General features: G+C 47.1%; 1 protein-coding gene across 1 annotated transcript in view; it reads left to right on the top strand.

Moving 5' to 3' along the window:
• CFDP1 (craniofacial development protein 1) overlaps positions 1-16,695 on the top strand; it is a 59,144-nt gene that overhangs the window by 11,163 nt on the left and 31,286 nt on the right. Inside the window, exon 5 of the mRNA XM_005490768.4 lies at positions 5,407-5,511. Within this exon, the coding sequence (XP_005490825.1) occupies positions 5,407-5,511 (105 nt within the window). The remainder of the gene's footprint in view (positions 1-5,406; positions 5,512-16,695) is intronic.

Here is a 16,695-nt window from a genome sequence, read left to right as displayed (position 1 = left end):
AATGGAAAATTGGTTGTTTCCTTCAAGGCTTACCAGGTTATGCATTATTGATGTTAAAATACCATTCACCTTTGCTTGTTTTCAGGTGAGTTGGTTTGAGATGCAGCCTGGGCTGACTGCTTGGATGGCAGCACACACCTGCTGTGAGGAGCAGCACCAGGCAGGCAGCTTGGCCCTTGCCTGGCTGCAGGAGAGCTCTCATCACATCTGATTCTTTTTAGAAACCAGCCAACAGCTTCTGTCTAGAAACCAGCCAGCTTCTTCTGCCTATGTAGTCAGCCTACAAAATTATCAGTTATTCCAGCTTGGTCTTGTCTGTGTTGCTTCAGGGAATAGGCTGAGTTTCCCAGGGAACAGCTTCTCCCACCTGGTTTGAAGAGGAATGCTCTTTTTTTTCCTGAAAGGGGGAAAATGAATGTTTTACTTTGAAATCAGAAAAGTGATGGGGACATACTAATTTTCACTCTCTGTGCTCTACACAGGTAATTCAACATAAAATACATACATGAGCAGTGTGCAGGCAGATGTGGTCTGCAGGTTCACTTGTGTGAGGACCTAATTCCCTCCTGCAAAGTGCTGAACCTGTGCACTCCAGCATTTCTTGCAGGCTGGAGGATCTGCCTCTCATGCAGTGTATCTCTCTGTGGAAGGCACCTGGGACATTGCAGTTCAAGCACAAAAGTCCACCAAAAAAATATTCAGAAAAATTATTCTTCAGCTCAAAAGGGTTTAATTTTTTTAACAAACCCCTGTAGATGAGTATTACTTTCTCCTTAAGTGATCATTCCAGAAGGCTGAAGGACTATTTATTGAGAAACACAAATGGGGAATAATGAAAAATAGTAATTAGCCTCATTTTTTTCCCACTTGGTCTGTGATTCCCCAGAGCTAACATTAAGATAGTGTGGAAAGTTTTGTAACTGTGTCAGGTCTAAACTGGGGCAGGTTTCCCAAGTGAGGAGAGTGTCCTGAGTACTAAAGAGAACTGGCATTTTCCACAGCTTCCACTCTTGTTCTCCCTTTCTCAGCAGGAAGGTTGGGGAGAGGGTAACTTTGTGCTGCTGTGAGAAAAGATTTTAACTGTATTTTATGCTCTAAGTCCCCTTATACCCAAATACCAACATGTGCTTCCTCAGCCTGATGTGCACCAGGTGTTTTGGTTAGGAGAATGGAGCTGTTTTGAGCCACCTGGGGGTAAATTAGAGGGATTTTGGCACTTGGGATGCATAAGTTTGCTATTACACAGCAGACTAAAGATAATTAACCAGCATCTTTTTAATATGCCTGTTTGTCTTTCCCAGCTTGCCCTTGTCCTGCCTCCATTTCCCCTCTGTGCAAGGATGAAGCTCTGCTGGTGCACTGCTCCAGGGGCTTGCAGGGCACTTTGCATTCACTGCTGAGCTGGGCACTTTGCTGGCGCACTGCAGCCTTGGCATCCCTTACACAAGCTCTGTTTGTGCCCAGCAGGACTGGATTCAGCTGTGCTGGAGTGGAGGCACCACACTGGGGCGGGTCCTGGGCTCTGGGTGTTGTGCCAAGGTGTGATGGATTGGGATTCTCCCTGGTAGCTCTACCAGGGTGCAGCAGACAAGCTGGTGTGTTAGACTCACTCTGCCACTAAACTAAAGCATGAAAATTTGAGTTTAATCTCCTTCTGCAGATTAGCTGGAGCTGTCAGCATAATGCTCATTCCAGCATGAATTCTTCCTTCTTTGTAGCAGTTTATGTGGCTAAGGGCACTGCTGGGAGCAGATCAACCACTTGCTCTTAAACTAATCTGCCACATTTCGGATCTGTAGGTGCTCTGTGGAGCCCCTTTGGGACAGCCTTGACAGCAGGTGGTGTGGTTTGTGCCCAGCATACATAACCTGGGGCCTTCTCCATGCACTTAGGTTGCAGCATTTCAGTTGGTAACTGTGAAAGGATGGGTGATAAGCTCCTCAGTGGAAGGTGGAGCTCACACACCCACCTCTGGGCACCAAACCAGCAGGCTGGGTGGGTATGGCCATGCCTCAATGTTTGGCTACCACTTGGAGCTTAGTTCAGAGATGAAGGGTCTTAAGAAGGACATCTGTAAGTATTCAGGGCACTCAGTGATCCAGTTTCTAGCATGTTTTCCTTATAATAACTTCTAAATATGGAAGATATTTTTATTTTACACTTGCACAACACCTTGTACAGTAGCATCATCTGTGCTACCAGGCTCTGGCATGGTCCAAAAAATTAATAACTGTTCTGTGTTTTGGAAGTCTTATTATGCAATTTAATAGCATAGCAGTGTAATGAAATCTCTGTGGCAAAGTGATGAGAGTGAGTGGCTTTGTGTGTGAATTACAGGGGCTGCAAGTGGGCGAGACACTAGCTACTTGTTTTATTGCTGACAATATACTTATTTTCATGTTTAGTCCTGGATTACAATGTGTGAATAGCATCCCAGTAAACAGTCAGGCAAATAGTTATTTATCAAGTATTTAAAAGTGAAAGGTCTTGTAATTTTCCTTAGTAATGACTGTGATTTCTTCCAGCTGAATTAATGACTCCCATTTCTCCCCATGAAGAACAAGAATTGTTTTGGTTTCTACATGGAGAGAGTTATTGTCTCCCATAATAATGCAGACCAGAGGATTTCTTTTTTCTTCCTGGCCTGGGATCTGGGAAAGGTTGAAATGTGCATAACCTGAATTAATACCTTGTAAAGCTCCTTAATACTCTTCCGTCATTCCTGTTGGAGTGGTGCAGGAGTTGCTGCTGGCATCAGCCCAGCATCAGCCTGCCTCAGAGCAGCTTTTGTTTCAGTTTATGAGGCTGTAAGTGGGTCTTGTGATGGAATTGCCTTGAAAGGTCACTTTTAATTACATTTCTGTCGCATTCCTCTGTCCCCAGCTGGACAGTCCTAGTGGAACAGGTTGCATGCAGCTTTGCAGCTGAATTTCTGCAGTGGACAACTCCAAAAATGTGTGTTAGAGCAGCTGCTGGCAGGCCAAGGGGAGCAAAGAAAATGGAATTAAGTGTTGTATTTTGTGCCCAGCCATTGGTGCTGGTACTCTGAGGTGGAGGAGGGTGTGAGAATCAAAGCACAAATAAACCCTTGGTAGGAACCTTCTTGTGCCCCTGGCTAGCTGAAGTGTCTGTCACTGAAGGCCTGTGCCACACTGCCTGTGCATCATGTGCTTTCTGCTTTCTCACCCTTTCTGGGACTGGGCATCTCCCGTCCCAAGATCTGTGGCTGGTACTGCTGGTCCAGCCAAGAGTGTGCTAACTCTGTGGGAGTGCAAATCCCTAGAGCTGGTTTTCATTTTAGCCTTGTGCCTTTCTTTTCCTCAGCTGGTAGGGGAGACATCCGTTAGTTCTGATGTCCTCCTCCAAGCCGGAGAGGGCTGAAGATGCACAGGAGGTTCAGGCCAAGGGCCCAGTGCTGAGATCTCAGCTCTGCCACTGGCTTTGAAGACTTGCTCCCTATTGTGCTGCACACTCAAGGTTGCTGATGTTTCTCTCTGTGGCTCAGGTGCTCCCTGCATGCCAGGGGTGCACCCTGGATGGCACAGGAGTGCAGGGGTGGACAAGAGGAGAGGGACCCTGCCAGAGTGCACAAGAGAGGGTGCTGCTTCCCAGCTTGGCAGGGCTCAGAGCTGGCTGTTTAGATGCTGCATTTGAAAGTAAATAGGCTGTGTGATTGCATTGATCTGAACTCAGCCTCATGGTTGGGAAATGCTGTCTTATTGCTGCATGAGAGCACCAAGTTTGGCCTGTCTAATGAAATCCATGGATGTAGGGTAACCTTTGGTGTACAGCTGCTACATGACATGACCACTGCTGCCAAGGGTTGTGACTGGGTGATGTGTTTGGGGTGAACTCTGATGATGCTGTAGCAAGGTTTTATTTTCTTCCTGAAGTGCTTTTCTCCTTTTCCTATCCCTTCCATTACCAATCTGATCAGCCAACACTTCTAAGTATTCCTAGTGTGGGATTGTCTCTATCCACATGACTGCTGTGGTTTGAAAGGCATGTGACAGTGCAGGGGGAAATGGGGTTAATCTCCTCCTGCACTGGCAGAACAAGGCTGAGCAACTGTACAGCACAGGCATTTATTCTTGTGCCTTTTCCACTGCATTTGCAGTCTGTGGAGAAGGAGGAAGGGAGTTTCAGATGCTGATTCACTGTCATGATGGAGATGTGGATGCACTAGTTGTGTGCAAGTGAGATTTCAGGACATCAGTGCCTCCAGGGTTAACAGATAACTCTGTGTCACTTTACCTGATGCCAGCCCAGCAGAAACCTGTCTGGGGCTGCAGCTTCTGGGCTTTCTCCATGACTATCAGCCAACTCTTTCATGGCAGTTGTGGGGTCAGGTTGGTGGGTAGGAAGCAAGCAGTGATTAGCCTGACTTGTAGCCAGGGGAGATCCCATGGCCAGCCAGGCTTTCAGCCTCTCATCAGCAAATGGTGCAGACCAGGGATGAGCCTGCACGGATACAGAGCAGATACAACCTGAGGCCCAGAATGCAGGAGGGTGAGATGGAGATTGAGCTGTGGGTCAGGCTGCCTCTGTGTCCATAGAGCTGCAGGGCCCTGGAGAGGCTCACAGGCTTGTGCTCCATGGGAACAAAATTGTTAGCTTGGCAAATAAGGGCAGCCTCATTAAGAGCTACTGAGAGCGTGAAAAGCGTGTTGCTGGAGGCAGGTCATGGTAAATGAGGGGGCTAAAGTAGCTGGGGTTTTCTAACAATTAATTATTGAGTGGTTTTCTAGAGATTCTTTCTTATGTTTATAATTCATTCCCTGCTGTAGATGCCATATTGATTTATAAGTTTTTGAAGTTCAATATTTTGCACCCTTGGGGCCTCAAACAAAAATTAACTAGAAAATGAGAGTAAATTTCTACATGCTGCCTTGTCAGACCTTTCTCTCCCTCTGCCCATCCCCAGAGCCAGTTTCCATGCTCTGCTCTGGGTTGCAGATGTTGCCAGGCCTGTGTGCTGTGGGCTGTGAGACAAGGGTGGCTGAAGAGCTGCCTCACTGACCAACAAATGAGAAAATCAAGAGTCCAATTAAGAGCCTGGAATTGCCCCCAGTGACCTGAGGAGAGCATTTAGTAGCTGCTAGTGACACAGGCCTCTTCAAATGAATAAGCATTCCAGTTTGCTGGAAAGAAAAAACATCTCCTCCTCCCCCAGCTCTAATTAGCTACTCTTTTTCTTTTTTCTGCCATGAATGTAGAGGGTTTGCCACTGGAATGAAATCTTAACAAAGATGTGTGTTCTTCAGCTTGCAGCTGAGGAAGGTGATCTCTGTGCAGGGGATGTGCAGACTCTTGTACCTGTTTTCTGTGTTTCCTTGATGGATCTTTGATTTTACTGTTGAGTACAGCTCTTCCTTACCCTCTGTTTTTTCTCTTTTCCTTCAACAGGGTGACTAAAGAAGTAGACTCAAACTCAAAAGAAGCTAAATCTTTTCTGAAGCAGCAAGAGAAACTGCAGGCAGCAGCTCCAGCTTCCCTGCCGACAGTCTCGGGGTGAGTTTGGGATTTCCCTGCCCGTGTATGGGCCCTCAGTGAGAGAGATGGCACAGGAGCCAACAGTGCAGCTCTGCATTATTTAATGGCTGTTTGCTTTCTGCAGTATTTCAGTGGGAGCAGGACTAGGCCTGGAAGGTGTGATGGTTTGGGCTGGTGGGAAGTGGGGGAGGCAGCCCGTGAGTTCCAGTGACTCACTTCATAGGTTCAGGCTCACATTTCTTAATCCTCATAAATCATTCATCCCAGTAAGGAAATAGTGATTTGACTGTCTCAAGCAGCCTGATGAAACTGCAGGTAGCCAAGGAGCATTGCTGAGATTGCCTGCAGTTCCTTTGACAGGTGCTTCTCAGGGCTATAAAAAGCCATGTCAGGCTGCCCTGTGGCTTCTTAGAGACTTTGGGTGAGCATTTAAATGAGAGATGTTTTTGCCTCTTTGATGTTCTCTAATATCATTTTGATGTGGATTTGTCACTTTTCTGTTCAAGCTCTAACACCTAATTCTGAGATTATCATAATGCTTGTGAAAGATACAAGGAGGTCGAGTCCCCTTGCATCTGAGATGCCAGTCTGGTTCCTGATGAGCTTGGGAGATCACCAGCTTCTTAGGAATGGAGGAGATGCTTCTGTGTTCCAGTGATGATTTTTATTTAAGTCAGTTGTTTGCGTTGATATTTGAAAGCCCTAAGCTGCATATGATTTGATCACACAGAAACAATACCCATCAAATAAATACACTGTCCTTCCTGTGAGCTTAGAGCAATTCTCCAGTGTGAGTTAAGGCTGCCTTTCCCTGGGATGCTGTTATTCAGTTGCTGCAGCTGGATTGTCACTCATTTTTCCAACTAAGTGTTGCATAGCTTGTACTCAGCTCAGGGTAGTGAAAGCATTGTGTCTCTCTGTCTGTCTGTGTGTGCACAGCCCTTGACAGCTGCTGCTCTCTGAGTGAATGAAGGCATAGATGAGCACAGTCTTCATGCTCTTGTTCACACTGCACATGGGTTCATCCCTGCAGAGCTCATCAATTGTAACCTAAGTGTTGTGCACAGGGTTTTGTGCTGGAAAACTTGCCTTGGGTTGGGCTGGCATTCTTTGTGCAGTTTTGGTGGCCAAAGTTTGTTTGAGTGGCAGCTGAAGCTGGGGCAGCTGCACACTGTGCACGCTGCTGGTGATCCCATGTCTTCAAACCTGCCCTCCAGCCTGCTGCTCTGAGTGCAGACAGGTCTGGCAGCCCCCTGGGAAAGCTCCAGGGGCTGTTCACCTTCCAGTTCAGCAGAGATCCCTGTTTCCTCCTGTTCCTTACAGGCCCAGGGGAGGAGCTGGGTGCCCAGTGGACCTCTGCAGCCTGGTCATTACCAAGGGGCATGGTTGCTTTTGCTGGAGCTTGGATTGCTCAGCAGTAATAGCCACAGCTCAATTTGAATCAATGTTGCAGATACCTGAAGAATTCACATCAGATATGGAAAAAAGTAGACTAAAAATCAATATAAGAAATAATGAGTTCAAGGACTTTAACTTTTCTTCAGTGAGATTATTTTGGAAGCAGCTTAATTAGGTCATTGTTCAGCTTGCTGATGTGTGATGTCCTACTGACAGTTGCTTGGCCAGAACATGAGGTGACCTGGCTGTGGAGAAGGGTGGGGAAAAATATCCTGGGCTTGTGTGTCTTGCCTTTCTCCAGAGCACCAAACCCCAATGCAGGACACCCCAAAAGCCTTCCCTTTCACAGCCTCCTGCAGGGCATCCTGGCTTGGTGCAGGGCTCCTATGGCAGAGGAGCAGCAGTGCTGTTTGGAGCAGTGTGTGAACAGCCCAGCTCTCTTGAGGCTTTAGCAGGAGGTTCTCTGGGGCAATCTGGCCAGCCTGGGCCCTCTGATCTGAGAGTCTTGGAAAGGTATCTGAGACTGATCCCTGAGACTGCCAGCAAACATGCTTGCCTTTGGGCTTAGGAAGATGCTTCCAGCTGGGAAGCCAGCCAGGGTATTTTCAGGTGAGAAAATTACTAGCAGGTTTGTGGTATTCCTTAAAGCCAGAGGCAAGCCCCATATGTTAAGCAAATTACAAAGGTCAGGTTTTAGACTTGAGCCAAGCTATCCAGACCCTGCTGCTCTGGAGCAAAGAGTCACAAGCCTTGGTGACATGCCAGAGCAGTGCTTGGGGACCGACAGAGCCTGGCATAGCCTGACAGTTCTTTGCACCTTTTGTCTGCTTAAAATAGAAGTTTTAGGGGAGAGGGTGCATTTTTCCCTTATGCATTATGGGAGAGCCCCAGTCTGTTGCCACAAGGCAGTGAAAAACATGATTTTGGGATCTGAGCTGTGCCTGTGGACACCCACTGTGCTGTGAGCCATTGTCAGCCCCCAGGAGCTTTGTCAGCTATTAAAAAAAAAAAAAAAAGCCTTGCCCTGTGTGCAGGGAATTTGAGGAGCTAATAGTGGCTTCTCCATCTGGCTTTTCTTTCTTCACCTTGCAAGCAGCATGTATCATTTCTGAATGCAGCCAGCCTGCCCTGCATTTATTGAATTTCCCTTCTCTAAACAGACAGAAGTAACCCAGAAAAGCAACGGTCACAAAACCAAACATCCGGCTCCACGTGTCCGTGTTACAAACCCTGACTGATTCAGGGGAGGGGATGTTTGGGGCTGAAAGTGCATTTCCTGAATGTGTTTAACATCCATACCGGATGTGCTATAAAAAGCTAGATTTGTGCTTGTGAGGGACATGGGGGTGGTTGGAGGAGAATAACTTAAACACTTGGCTGTAATTAAAGCCAGGAGTACAAAACAACCCACCCAGTTCTCTCAGCAGGCTTTGCTAGAAAGGTCAGAAGCCCTTGGTTCCCAGGGATGTGATGGTTTTCCAGCCTTCACATTATTCCCATCGTGTCCTCCTGTGACATACAGTTCTGTCAGCAGTGGGTGTGGGTTTGTTGCAGAGGTTTGGGGTTGTGATACTCAGTTCCAGTTGTTTCTGTTGTGCTCTTGGGTTCTGTTAGGATCTTGCTGATGCTATCAGAGGTATCAGATGTGTGAGGGGACCCACTGATTTCTTCTCACTTGCTGCCCCAATAAATGGGTGGAAGGCTCCCAGCATCTAAAAAAAGCCCTCCACCCACCCAGCTAAGCCTTCTTGTCTGTGTGTCTTAGGGCTCATTTCCTATCCTTAACCACTGCTCCAGGACCTTTTGGGGAAAGCAAGAGGAGATCCTGGCTGTAAATGAAATGCATTGACCTGATGGAGGGATCAGTGGGAATTCCTGGTGCTCCAAGAGATTTTTTTTGCCCTCTTCCCAGGCAGGTAGGACCTGTGAGCAGGGTCCATCATCTCTGAGCTAGCAATCCCGTTTTACAGCAGTATTTCATGTTCAGAGGATGTTAAAGCAAATTAAATCCTCCAAGCAGCTTACTGGAAAATGACTCTGTGCATGTACTTGTGAGACTCACAGGGGTTGAGATCCAGGCTGGGAGAGCCCTGCACAGACCCAGCCCTGCAGCTGCGATCTGTCTGTCCATCCTTGGTGCTTGTCAAAGCACAGAGGCATTGCCCAGGGAACAGTGCTGCTGTGGCAGTCCTGAAAATAGAACAAATGTAGTTGGTGGATCTTATTTGAGATTCTCTTCTAGGCAGCTGTTTCTATACAGCCTGAACAGAAGCCAGGAAGAAAAAGGTTTTTCACCAGCTTTGTTCTTGCTTTTGCTTATTACCGAAACCATTTGTAATTAAACGTGGACTTGCTCACTCAGCCCAGCTGTTGCTTTCTGTTTGATCCTGCCTGAAATTACAGTGGTGGATATTTGACCTCCTAGGCCTTTTCATGCCTTGTAGACTGGTGTAAACACCGGGTACAGTTTGCCTTTGAAGCAAGCAGGCACTGCCCCCGCAAAGTTCAGGAGGTGCTGTGCTCGCCGACCCCCGGGCTGTGTTGGGGCTGCAAGGGTTTGGACCTCAGTACAAGACCCAGCAGGAAGAGGCACTGCAGGACAGCTCTGACCCTGAGAACACATACTTGCCCTGAACAAAGAAAGCCAGATAAACTCTAGCCTGTTCGTGATGGATGCCTTCCTCCCAGAGCCTACAGTCGAGCAGTTCACATGGACTGACTGTTAAATGGTGTGAAAAGCTTCAAACCTTTTCTTTTAATAATAATTTACTCTGCTACATGCTAATGTTAGAGTAGAGGGACTCCAGCAGGAAGACATCTGTCTATGGCTTCTCTTCCACCTTCAGTGTGCAGGAGGAGCCAAGGAGGCAGTCTTTGTGGGAGGATAGGGATGGTGGGAGAGCCTGATGCCTGTTTGCACCATCTTGACAAGCTATTGTAATTTCTAAGCCAACCTTCCTCTCCAGCCTGGTCCCTCCTAGGAGCTACTTTGCATCCCAAGTTTTTTCTTGCAAAAGATGCTCTTTCTGTATGAGTTGGCTGGATCTCCTTGCTATTATGACCAACACTAGTTACTTGAGGTCATATGTGGACACTGGTGAGAGAGGCACAGGCTCTGAGTTTTTGGAATCTTTGGATGATCCAGAGCAAGTGCTGCATTACTTGCATGCCTCTAGGGAGAAATTTCATTTCATAGCAATCCCATGGGCTTTTATTCCTCAGAAAGCAGAATTTACAGTCTTCAGCTCAGCATCAACTGCAAACAATTATTTAGCTAAAACTCTTGGAATTTTTCTTGTACAGGATGAGTAAGAATGCCAGTAAAGCAAGTGACCAAGACCTTTGTGGGAGCTGAAGGTAGAATTTTTTCAGCAGTCACTTAAGCACTTGCATAGTTGTGCTCTTCCTAGTGAATTCAAAGCTTCCCATCTTTCTCCTGCTCTTCCCTCAATGTGCTCCAGAGAGTGCTGTTCTCCCAGCCGGAGAGATCCAGCCCCTTGCACCACAGCCAAACGCCTGGGTGTAGTAGCACATGACATACTTTTCTGTGAACATGATGAACCAGCCAGGGGCAATACTCTGTGCCCAAGAGCTAGTTTTACTTATTTCCTATTCATATGCTTTTATTGTGAAAGATTAAATGTGGCAATAGCTGTTCTAAGTGAATAATTTCTCTTCAGATCTTAGATCCCTGGTTGTTATTAGCTTCATTTTAATTATTCATTGTTAGTGTCTGTCTACTGTTTTACACATATCCACTCCTTGAATCAAAGTGGTAAGGTGAGTTTTTGGAATATCTTGGTTTTATTTGCTAGTGGACCTGAGATTAATCACAGGGATGAATGTGGAAAGGTGTTTGTATGTGTCCAGCAAGGGAAGTTTGTTGTTGGGGAAGATGATCTGTTCAGTGCTGCAGTGTTTTCATCAGCCATAGTATATTGGATGCTGATTACTGCACACTTGTAAATCATCTGAGCATCTGCCTCCCCCCTTGAAGTCAGTGTCACATGGAATGAGAGCCCAGAGCACTGAGGGTGCCCATCTCGGCCAGTGCAGGTTGGCAGCAGCGAGGGCACCCTCAGGGGTTCACAGCCCCGCTGAGGAGCCCAGGGAGTCTGGCTGTCCAGCTGTGAGCCACGGCCACTCTGCCACTGCATCCTGTGCTGGGGACCTGGCTGCTGCCTGCAGACAGCCTTATCCAGGGCTGCAGTCACCTCTGAGGCTTAGCTATGAGAGGCACAGCTCTGCCATTTTGGGACTTTGCCCCTTTTCTGAACAGTTCTTTCTCCTGAGCTTATGTTAAACCTACTTTGATAAGAAACAGAGCTCTGAGTGTGGGAAGTTTCATACTCCCTCTCCCAGACTCAAAGCAAAACGTGCACTAAACATCCTTGTTTTAAACTAGTCTCCCAGGAGCAGTTCTTTCTTGTTCTCAGGCCAAATGAGTCAATGCCTTCTACCCCAGGCTCTGTTTGTAAGAGAAATGAATGAGATTCTTTCACTGTGTGCTGTGCTTTCCTGTGGCCGTGCTACCACGCGTGCAGCTGCCTTTCTTTGGGGCAGTGGCATCTTCTTGGAAAGGAGTTCAGCAGTGCCTGTACAGCTCTTTCTCCAGTCCTTTGTGCCTTACTCCAGTCCTCTGTCTTGATGTGGCTAAGCTGGATCCCTGGGCTGGACTAAGTGGGATCAGCTGTTTCTTTTTCTAGTCTTGTTGGAGGTTCAGCAGAATGGAATCTCAGCTATTTGAGGACTTACTTCTCTAAAGCATCTGTCTTATAAAATAAAAACAACCCCCCACTAGTCTGAGGCCTTTGATAATTCCCCATTGAAAGTTGTGGGGCAGTTTTCCCTTAGGGCAGCACAGGTTTTATGAGGCTTATTTTCATATGCTTTCATCTCTTGGATCATGGGCATTTCTCTTTCTCCCTCTGTGAAAATGACTGAGGAAATTAACTGCTAATGGGGAATGAAGCCAGCTGAATTTTTCTTCCAGACCCCTTGCAAAGTTGCAGAGGGAAACCCCTGTATCTTCCCATGCTGGTTGGAGTGAGAGGTGAGAAGGGCAGCCTTGCTTTATGGACAAATCCTGGGATTGAAGGTGGATATAAGAGCTCCTGTTCCCAGCTGTGCCATGCCTTGGGTGTGTGTCTACCAGGATTTGTTTCCACTCCTGTTTTATTTTGCTTTTATAGTGCTTCCTTGCATATTAACTGAGCCTTACCATCTCCCTTGAGTGTCTCCCCCATACCAGATGCTTGTGCTACATCCTCTTGCTTTCCCACACTTGTGTTCCTCCCTTTTTCTCATGTCAAAGAGCAAGTTCAGCTGAATCATTCTTCATAAAATATGAACCAAGTACGGCTGGAGTGGCAGTGATGCTCTCTGCTCTCAGGCAGTTCTATTGCCCCAGGCTTTTCACACAGTAGTGGCTTCATTCATGGAAAATCTCATACTAGTGGCCTCATTCATGGAAAATCAGCACACCAGTATTTTCCAGCACATTTGTTAGCCAAAACTTTGATCTGCATGCTGTGTTGTCAGCCTTGTGCAGGACTGTGTTTAGAAAATGGGCATGCTCAGGCTGGCTGGATTGATATCAAGATGTGAAGTCAAGCAATTAGGGTTGGTTGCCAACTAATGCCAGCTTTCTCCCTTCCTGCCTGAAAGGAGGTGTTGGTGTGACTGAGCTCTTGGAGGGTGCTTGGTCTCTCTTCAGAGCTGCAGCCTCTTCAGCTGGCACCAGTCTCTGGCACTGCTCTTTTGTTTGGTTCTAGAAAAAGACCAGGAGAGGCTGAGCAAGTGTGTGCCTGGCCCATGGGGATTTCCTCTGCCATGAGGATGGTTAGGATAGCTGGGATTCACTTCAGCTGTTGCTGTCCTGGTGTGGGGGTGGCAGAGTCCCCCATTTTTTCCACTGCTCTTACTCCTGCAGAAAAACTGAGCCTCAAGTGAACTGGTGCACAGTCTGAGCTGAAAGGGCACCTCAAACAAGCTCCAGTCTGTCTCAAGCTCTCCAGGGTGCTCTAATCCAGTCTGCCAAGCCATGGAGTACTTTGTTTCCCTATCCAAGGAGTTTCAAAGCCTTACTAATGTGTTGGGTCACAGCCCAGTCCTCTTGCCCCGGGGCCCTTGCCGTTGTGCTTTTCAGAGCTTTCGAGGTCCTTGAGGCAGTGGCAGTGCAGAGGGACCCTCTGCAGAGGCAGATAACCAGGGCTGGGTTGGCAGCAGATGTCCCCCTGGGTGTGCAAGGACATGTGTGACATGCTCTTGTACCCGCTGAGGCAGGCAGTGGAGGGAACAGATTTATTTGACATTTCTGTTGGACCCCGCTCTTTTTCCTGGGAGTCCCAGGGGAAGATGTGTTTTGTGCCATCTCTTATCACAGCATCTACTATTGATTTTTCCCTGTCAGGGTGGCAAGGCCCTGGCACAGGCTGCCCAGAGGAGCTGAGGCTGCCCCATCCTGGGAGTGTCCAAGGTTGGATGGAGATTGGAGCAGCCTCATCCAGTGCAAGGTGTCCCTGCCAAGGCAGAGGGATGGAATGAGATGATCTTTTTTGAGATCCTTTCCAACCCAAACCATTCTAGGATTCTATGATTATCAGCAAATAATAGAGGATATATATGAGTCTGATCTGACTTTGTGCAAAAGCTTTGGTACCCTTTCAAGAGCTCGTACTTCAGTGCTGTTACTAAAAGCCCTCAGGCAGCCAGTGGACAATGGTGATGCCTGTTCATCGCTGGCTGCCTGGCTGGAGAACAATGATGGCATTTCTTGAAGTAACAAGTCCTGGGCATGTGCAGAGTTGGATTGTAACACTTTTCTTCCCCCCCTTTAAGCTGTAGGCTTGAGAGCAGCAGGTCTGCTTGTAGCACCCATTAATGCAAGTACAGAGGAAACTTGCATGTCTTGGAAAATACTGAAAGAAAGTAATTGACTGTTTTTTTAGATTCTTGCCTGTTTTACCTTCAGTTTGAGTATGTGTAGGCTGTGTTGGGTGTGCTGTACACCAGTATGTGTTTGCTGTTCAGAGGTCTGTTCAGATTCTCGTTTAGCAGCAAGGAAGGGGTTAAAGAGAACTCGGGAAGGCTGGCTGATTGCTGCTCATGGCTTTCATAATGCAAAGCCTGTGGGAATTCAGCCGGCTTCATCTCTGTCTCCCCCCACCCCCTCCCCTCTGCTAGAGGCAGGATAACCTTCCTGACTCCTCTGGAGCTGCGTCCCTGCCAGCACAGCTCACACAGGGAAGCTCTGCAAAAACCCAGCAGAGGCGTAAGCGTGTGAAAAATGAGATTTTGTAACTTTTCTGGGAGAACACTGGAAGAGTGATTTTTTTCAGTGTGGTTGTGCTGGTTCCTTACACTGTGACTGGGATACAGCATGTCTGCCTCCTCATCTGTGACCTGCACGTTTCCCATTGCAGGGCGGCTGAGGAAGCAGCTGGTATATGTGATAGCTCTGACTCTCTGGGGACTGGAATGCAGGGATGTCCTTGGCTTTGCTCTAGGGTCTGGATGATGCACAGCAAAGTTGTTCAGGCCAGAAAAATAGGAAGGTGGCTGAGCAGTGGTTTGTACAGCACTGACCTGCAGCCATCACGGTGCTGAGATGTGCCCCTGCCAGAAGGGGTTCCATCCAACACTGGGTGTTAGAGAGTGCTAAACAGACAATGCTGCCCAGGGCGTTCTCTGTAGCGTCTGCTTTAAGGACAAGCACCATCATGGTGTTTTTCCTAATGTGTGAAATCCCTTCTCCCTCCCTGCTGTTTGCAATATCCCTTTGGAAAGCTGGAAGGGCTCTTCATTTCCTTTCCCACTCACACGCGTGCATTTGTGAGCCTCGCCAGCACTATTTGGCTGTTTGCTTTGGGAGGCATTTTTTCTACTTTCCCAAGTCAAAGCAAAGTGTGTAGCATTTGTTTTGGAAACAAAAACACTTCTGGAGAATTACATGGCCTCTGCAAACAGACCAGCACAAAACAGGTCATGTGCTTTGGGCTGACTTTGAAGGCTGTACAGGATAGCTGTCTCCATCCTGGCCTTATGGTTTCATGGCTGAGTTTAACAAGGACCCTTAAGAATCTTTTGAAGGAGTAGTATAGCGGCAGCTTTACAGGTCCTGTGGGACAGTCAGGGTGCTTAGCAGCTTTCCCCTGGTCATTATTGTGATTGTAGGGCAGGGTTTGGATTTTTTATGGGGACAGAATACCTGCACTCAAACAAATGGGCGAGGGTTTTTCATCCTTACTTTTCTCAAAGCCTTTGGAAGTAAAAGTTTATTGGTGAATATTAGTTGGTCATAGCTGTTGTTGATGGACACTACAGAGCTGTCTATCTTCTTTTTATTACAAACAAATGTCTCCTGGGAAAAAGTTTCCTGCTGCCTCCTTCCTTTAGCACTATGCAGGCAGGATGGGAAGTAGGTAGCACTGCTGTTACAAAAAGTGCTTTCCTGTCTCTCCATGGCACAGGGATCCTCTGGTCAGCTTTGGTACCTTCCTGCTCCACAACCTGACCTGCTCATGTGGAGCCAGGTCAGCAGGTATTTGTGCTGCTTGTCCTTAGCCAGTGAAGTAGTCTTGAACAAGTGTGGGACTCAGTGGCAGGTGTCACACTAGGTTATTTGGAGTCAAATCTGTTCTTGAAATAAAAGGAAGGCTTTGAGTGCCATCCAGACTAAAACAGCACAAACATCTCAGCCTGAAGCAGTTTTGAGCAGCATGTACAGCTGTGTTGGAACACAGTGCCTTTATGAGCCCACCCTGGCTTCTTGCTGTTGTTTTTTGTTTGGTTTTTTTTTAGTAACAATGAAAAAATGCAAAGTTTCAGTGTCCTTTTTCTTGTCAGGATCTGTGCTTTGCAGGAGAGACTCTGGGCTTTAGCACCATTTTCTAGAGCTGTATCTAATTTTGAGTTCTTCAACTCAAATAAATGAAAAATCCTCCCTTTCTTTGAGCTTAATCAACAGTAGCAACTAATTGTTGAACAAATCATTTGAAACAATTACAAATATGTCAGAGTACAGCAGATTTCTTGAGCTCTGCTTTTGGGGATCTTATTTAGGTGTCACTAGGATGTGGTTGTCTTTATGCCTGTTTCATGTGGAAGAGATTGCCACTGCCCCTCTTGCTCTCCAGCTCTCCCAAGGTGCCTGTCTCTGAATTTGAGGATGCACAGTGGCTGATTTATGTCATTTACTGATTTGACCAAGGGCAAACTCCCCAGCTGTATAGCTGTGAGTGATTCATCTTTCCTCATCCATGGAGATAAATGTCAGGATGGATGTCAGCTGTCTGGCTGATGCATGAGTGAATCTGCTTTCATATGGGCACCTTGAGCCAAATGTACACACATGAATTTTTTACTGTTTGTGATAAACCTGGAAATGCAGATTGTGTTGGAGGAAGAGGCCTCTTGATTTTAAATATTGATACCAATTTAACAGGGCTGTGGCTGTGACAATCTGGGAACCTTGAAGCATCAGCTCAGAGATTGTGCTGAATGCCATGGGGAATTCAATGGTGTGTAAAATAAAAGGAAGAGCTTTGCAAAGTGGTAACATGCTTCAGATGGAGAAATAATGGATGGGGTCCTCTTGGGTCCCCAGGCTGTGGGGCTGAAAATGGAAGAGATTCAGGCTGAGTTTTTGGAAGAGGCCCCTGACAGTTTTTTTATTTACTTTGATTTGTGATGTAACTAAAAAGAGAGCAGCTGCCCAGAAACCCAGGCGCCTCTGGATTGATTGCTGTGCAGGAAGAGGTGAAGACCCCATTCCTTGGAAATGCTCAGGGCTGGGGAAGCTGG

The sequence above is a fragment of the Zonotrichia albicollis genome, chromosome 13, assembly GCF_047830755.1.
Source record: "Zonotrichia albicollis isolate bZonAlb1 chromosome 13, bZonAlb1.hap1, whole genome shotgun sequence".
Lineage (NCBI taxonomy): Eukaryota > Metazoa > Chordata > Aves > Passeriformes > Passerellidae > Zonotrichia > Zonotrichia albicollis.
This window is presented reverse-complemented; position numbering and strand designations above follow the sequence as displayed.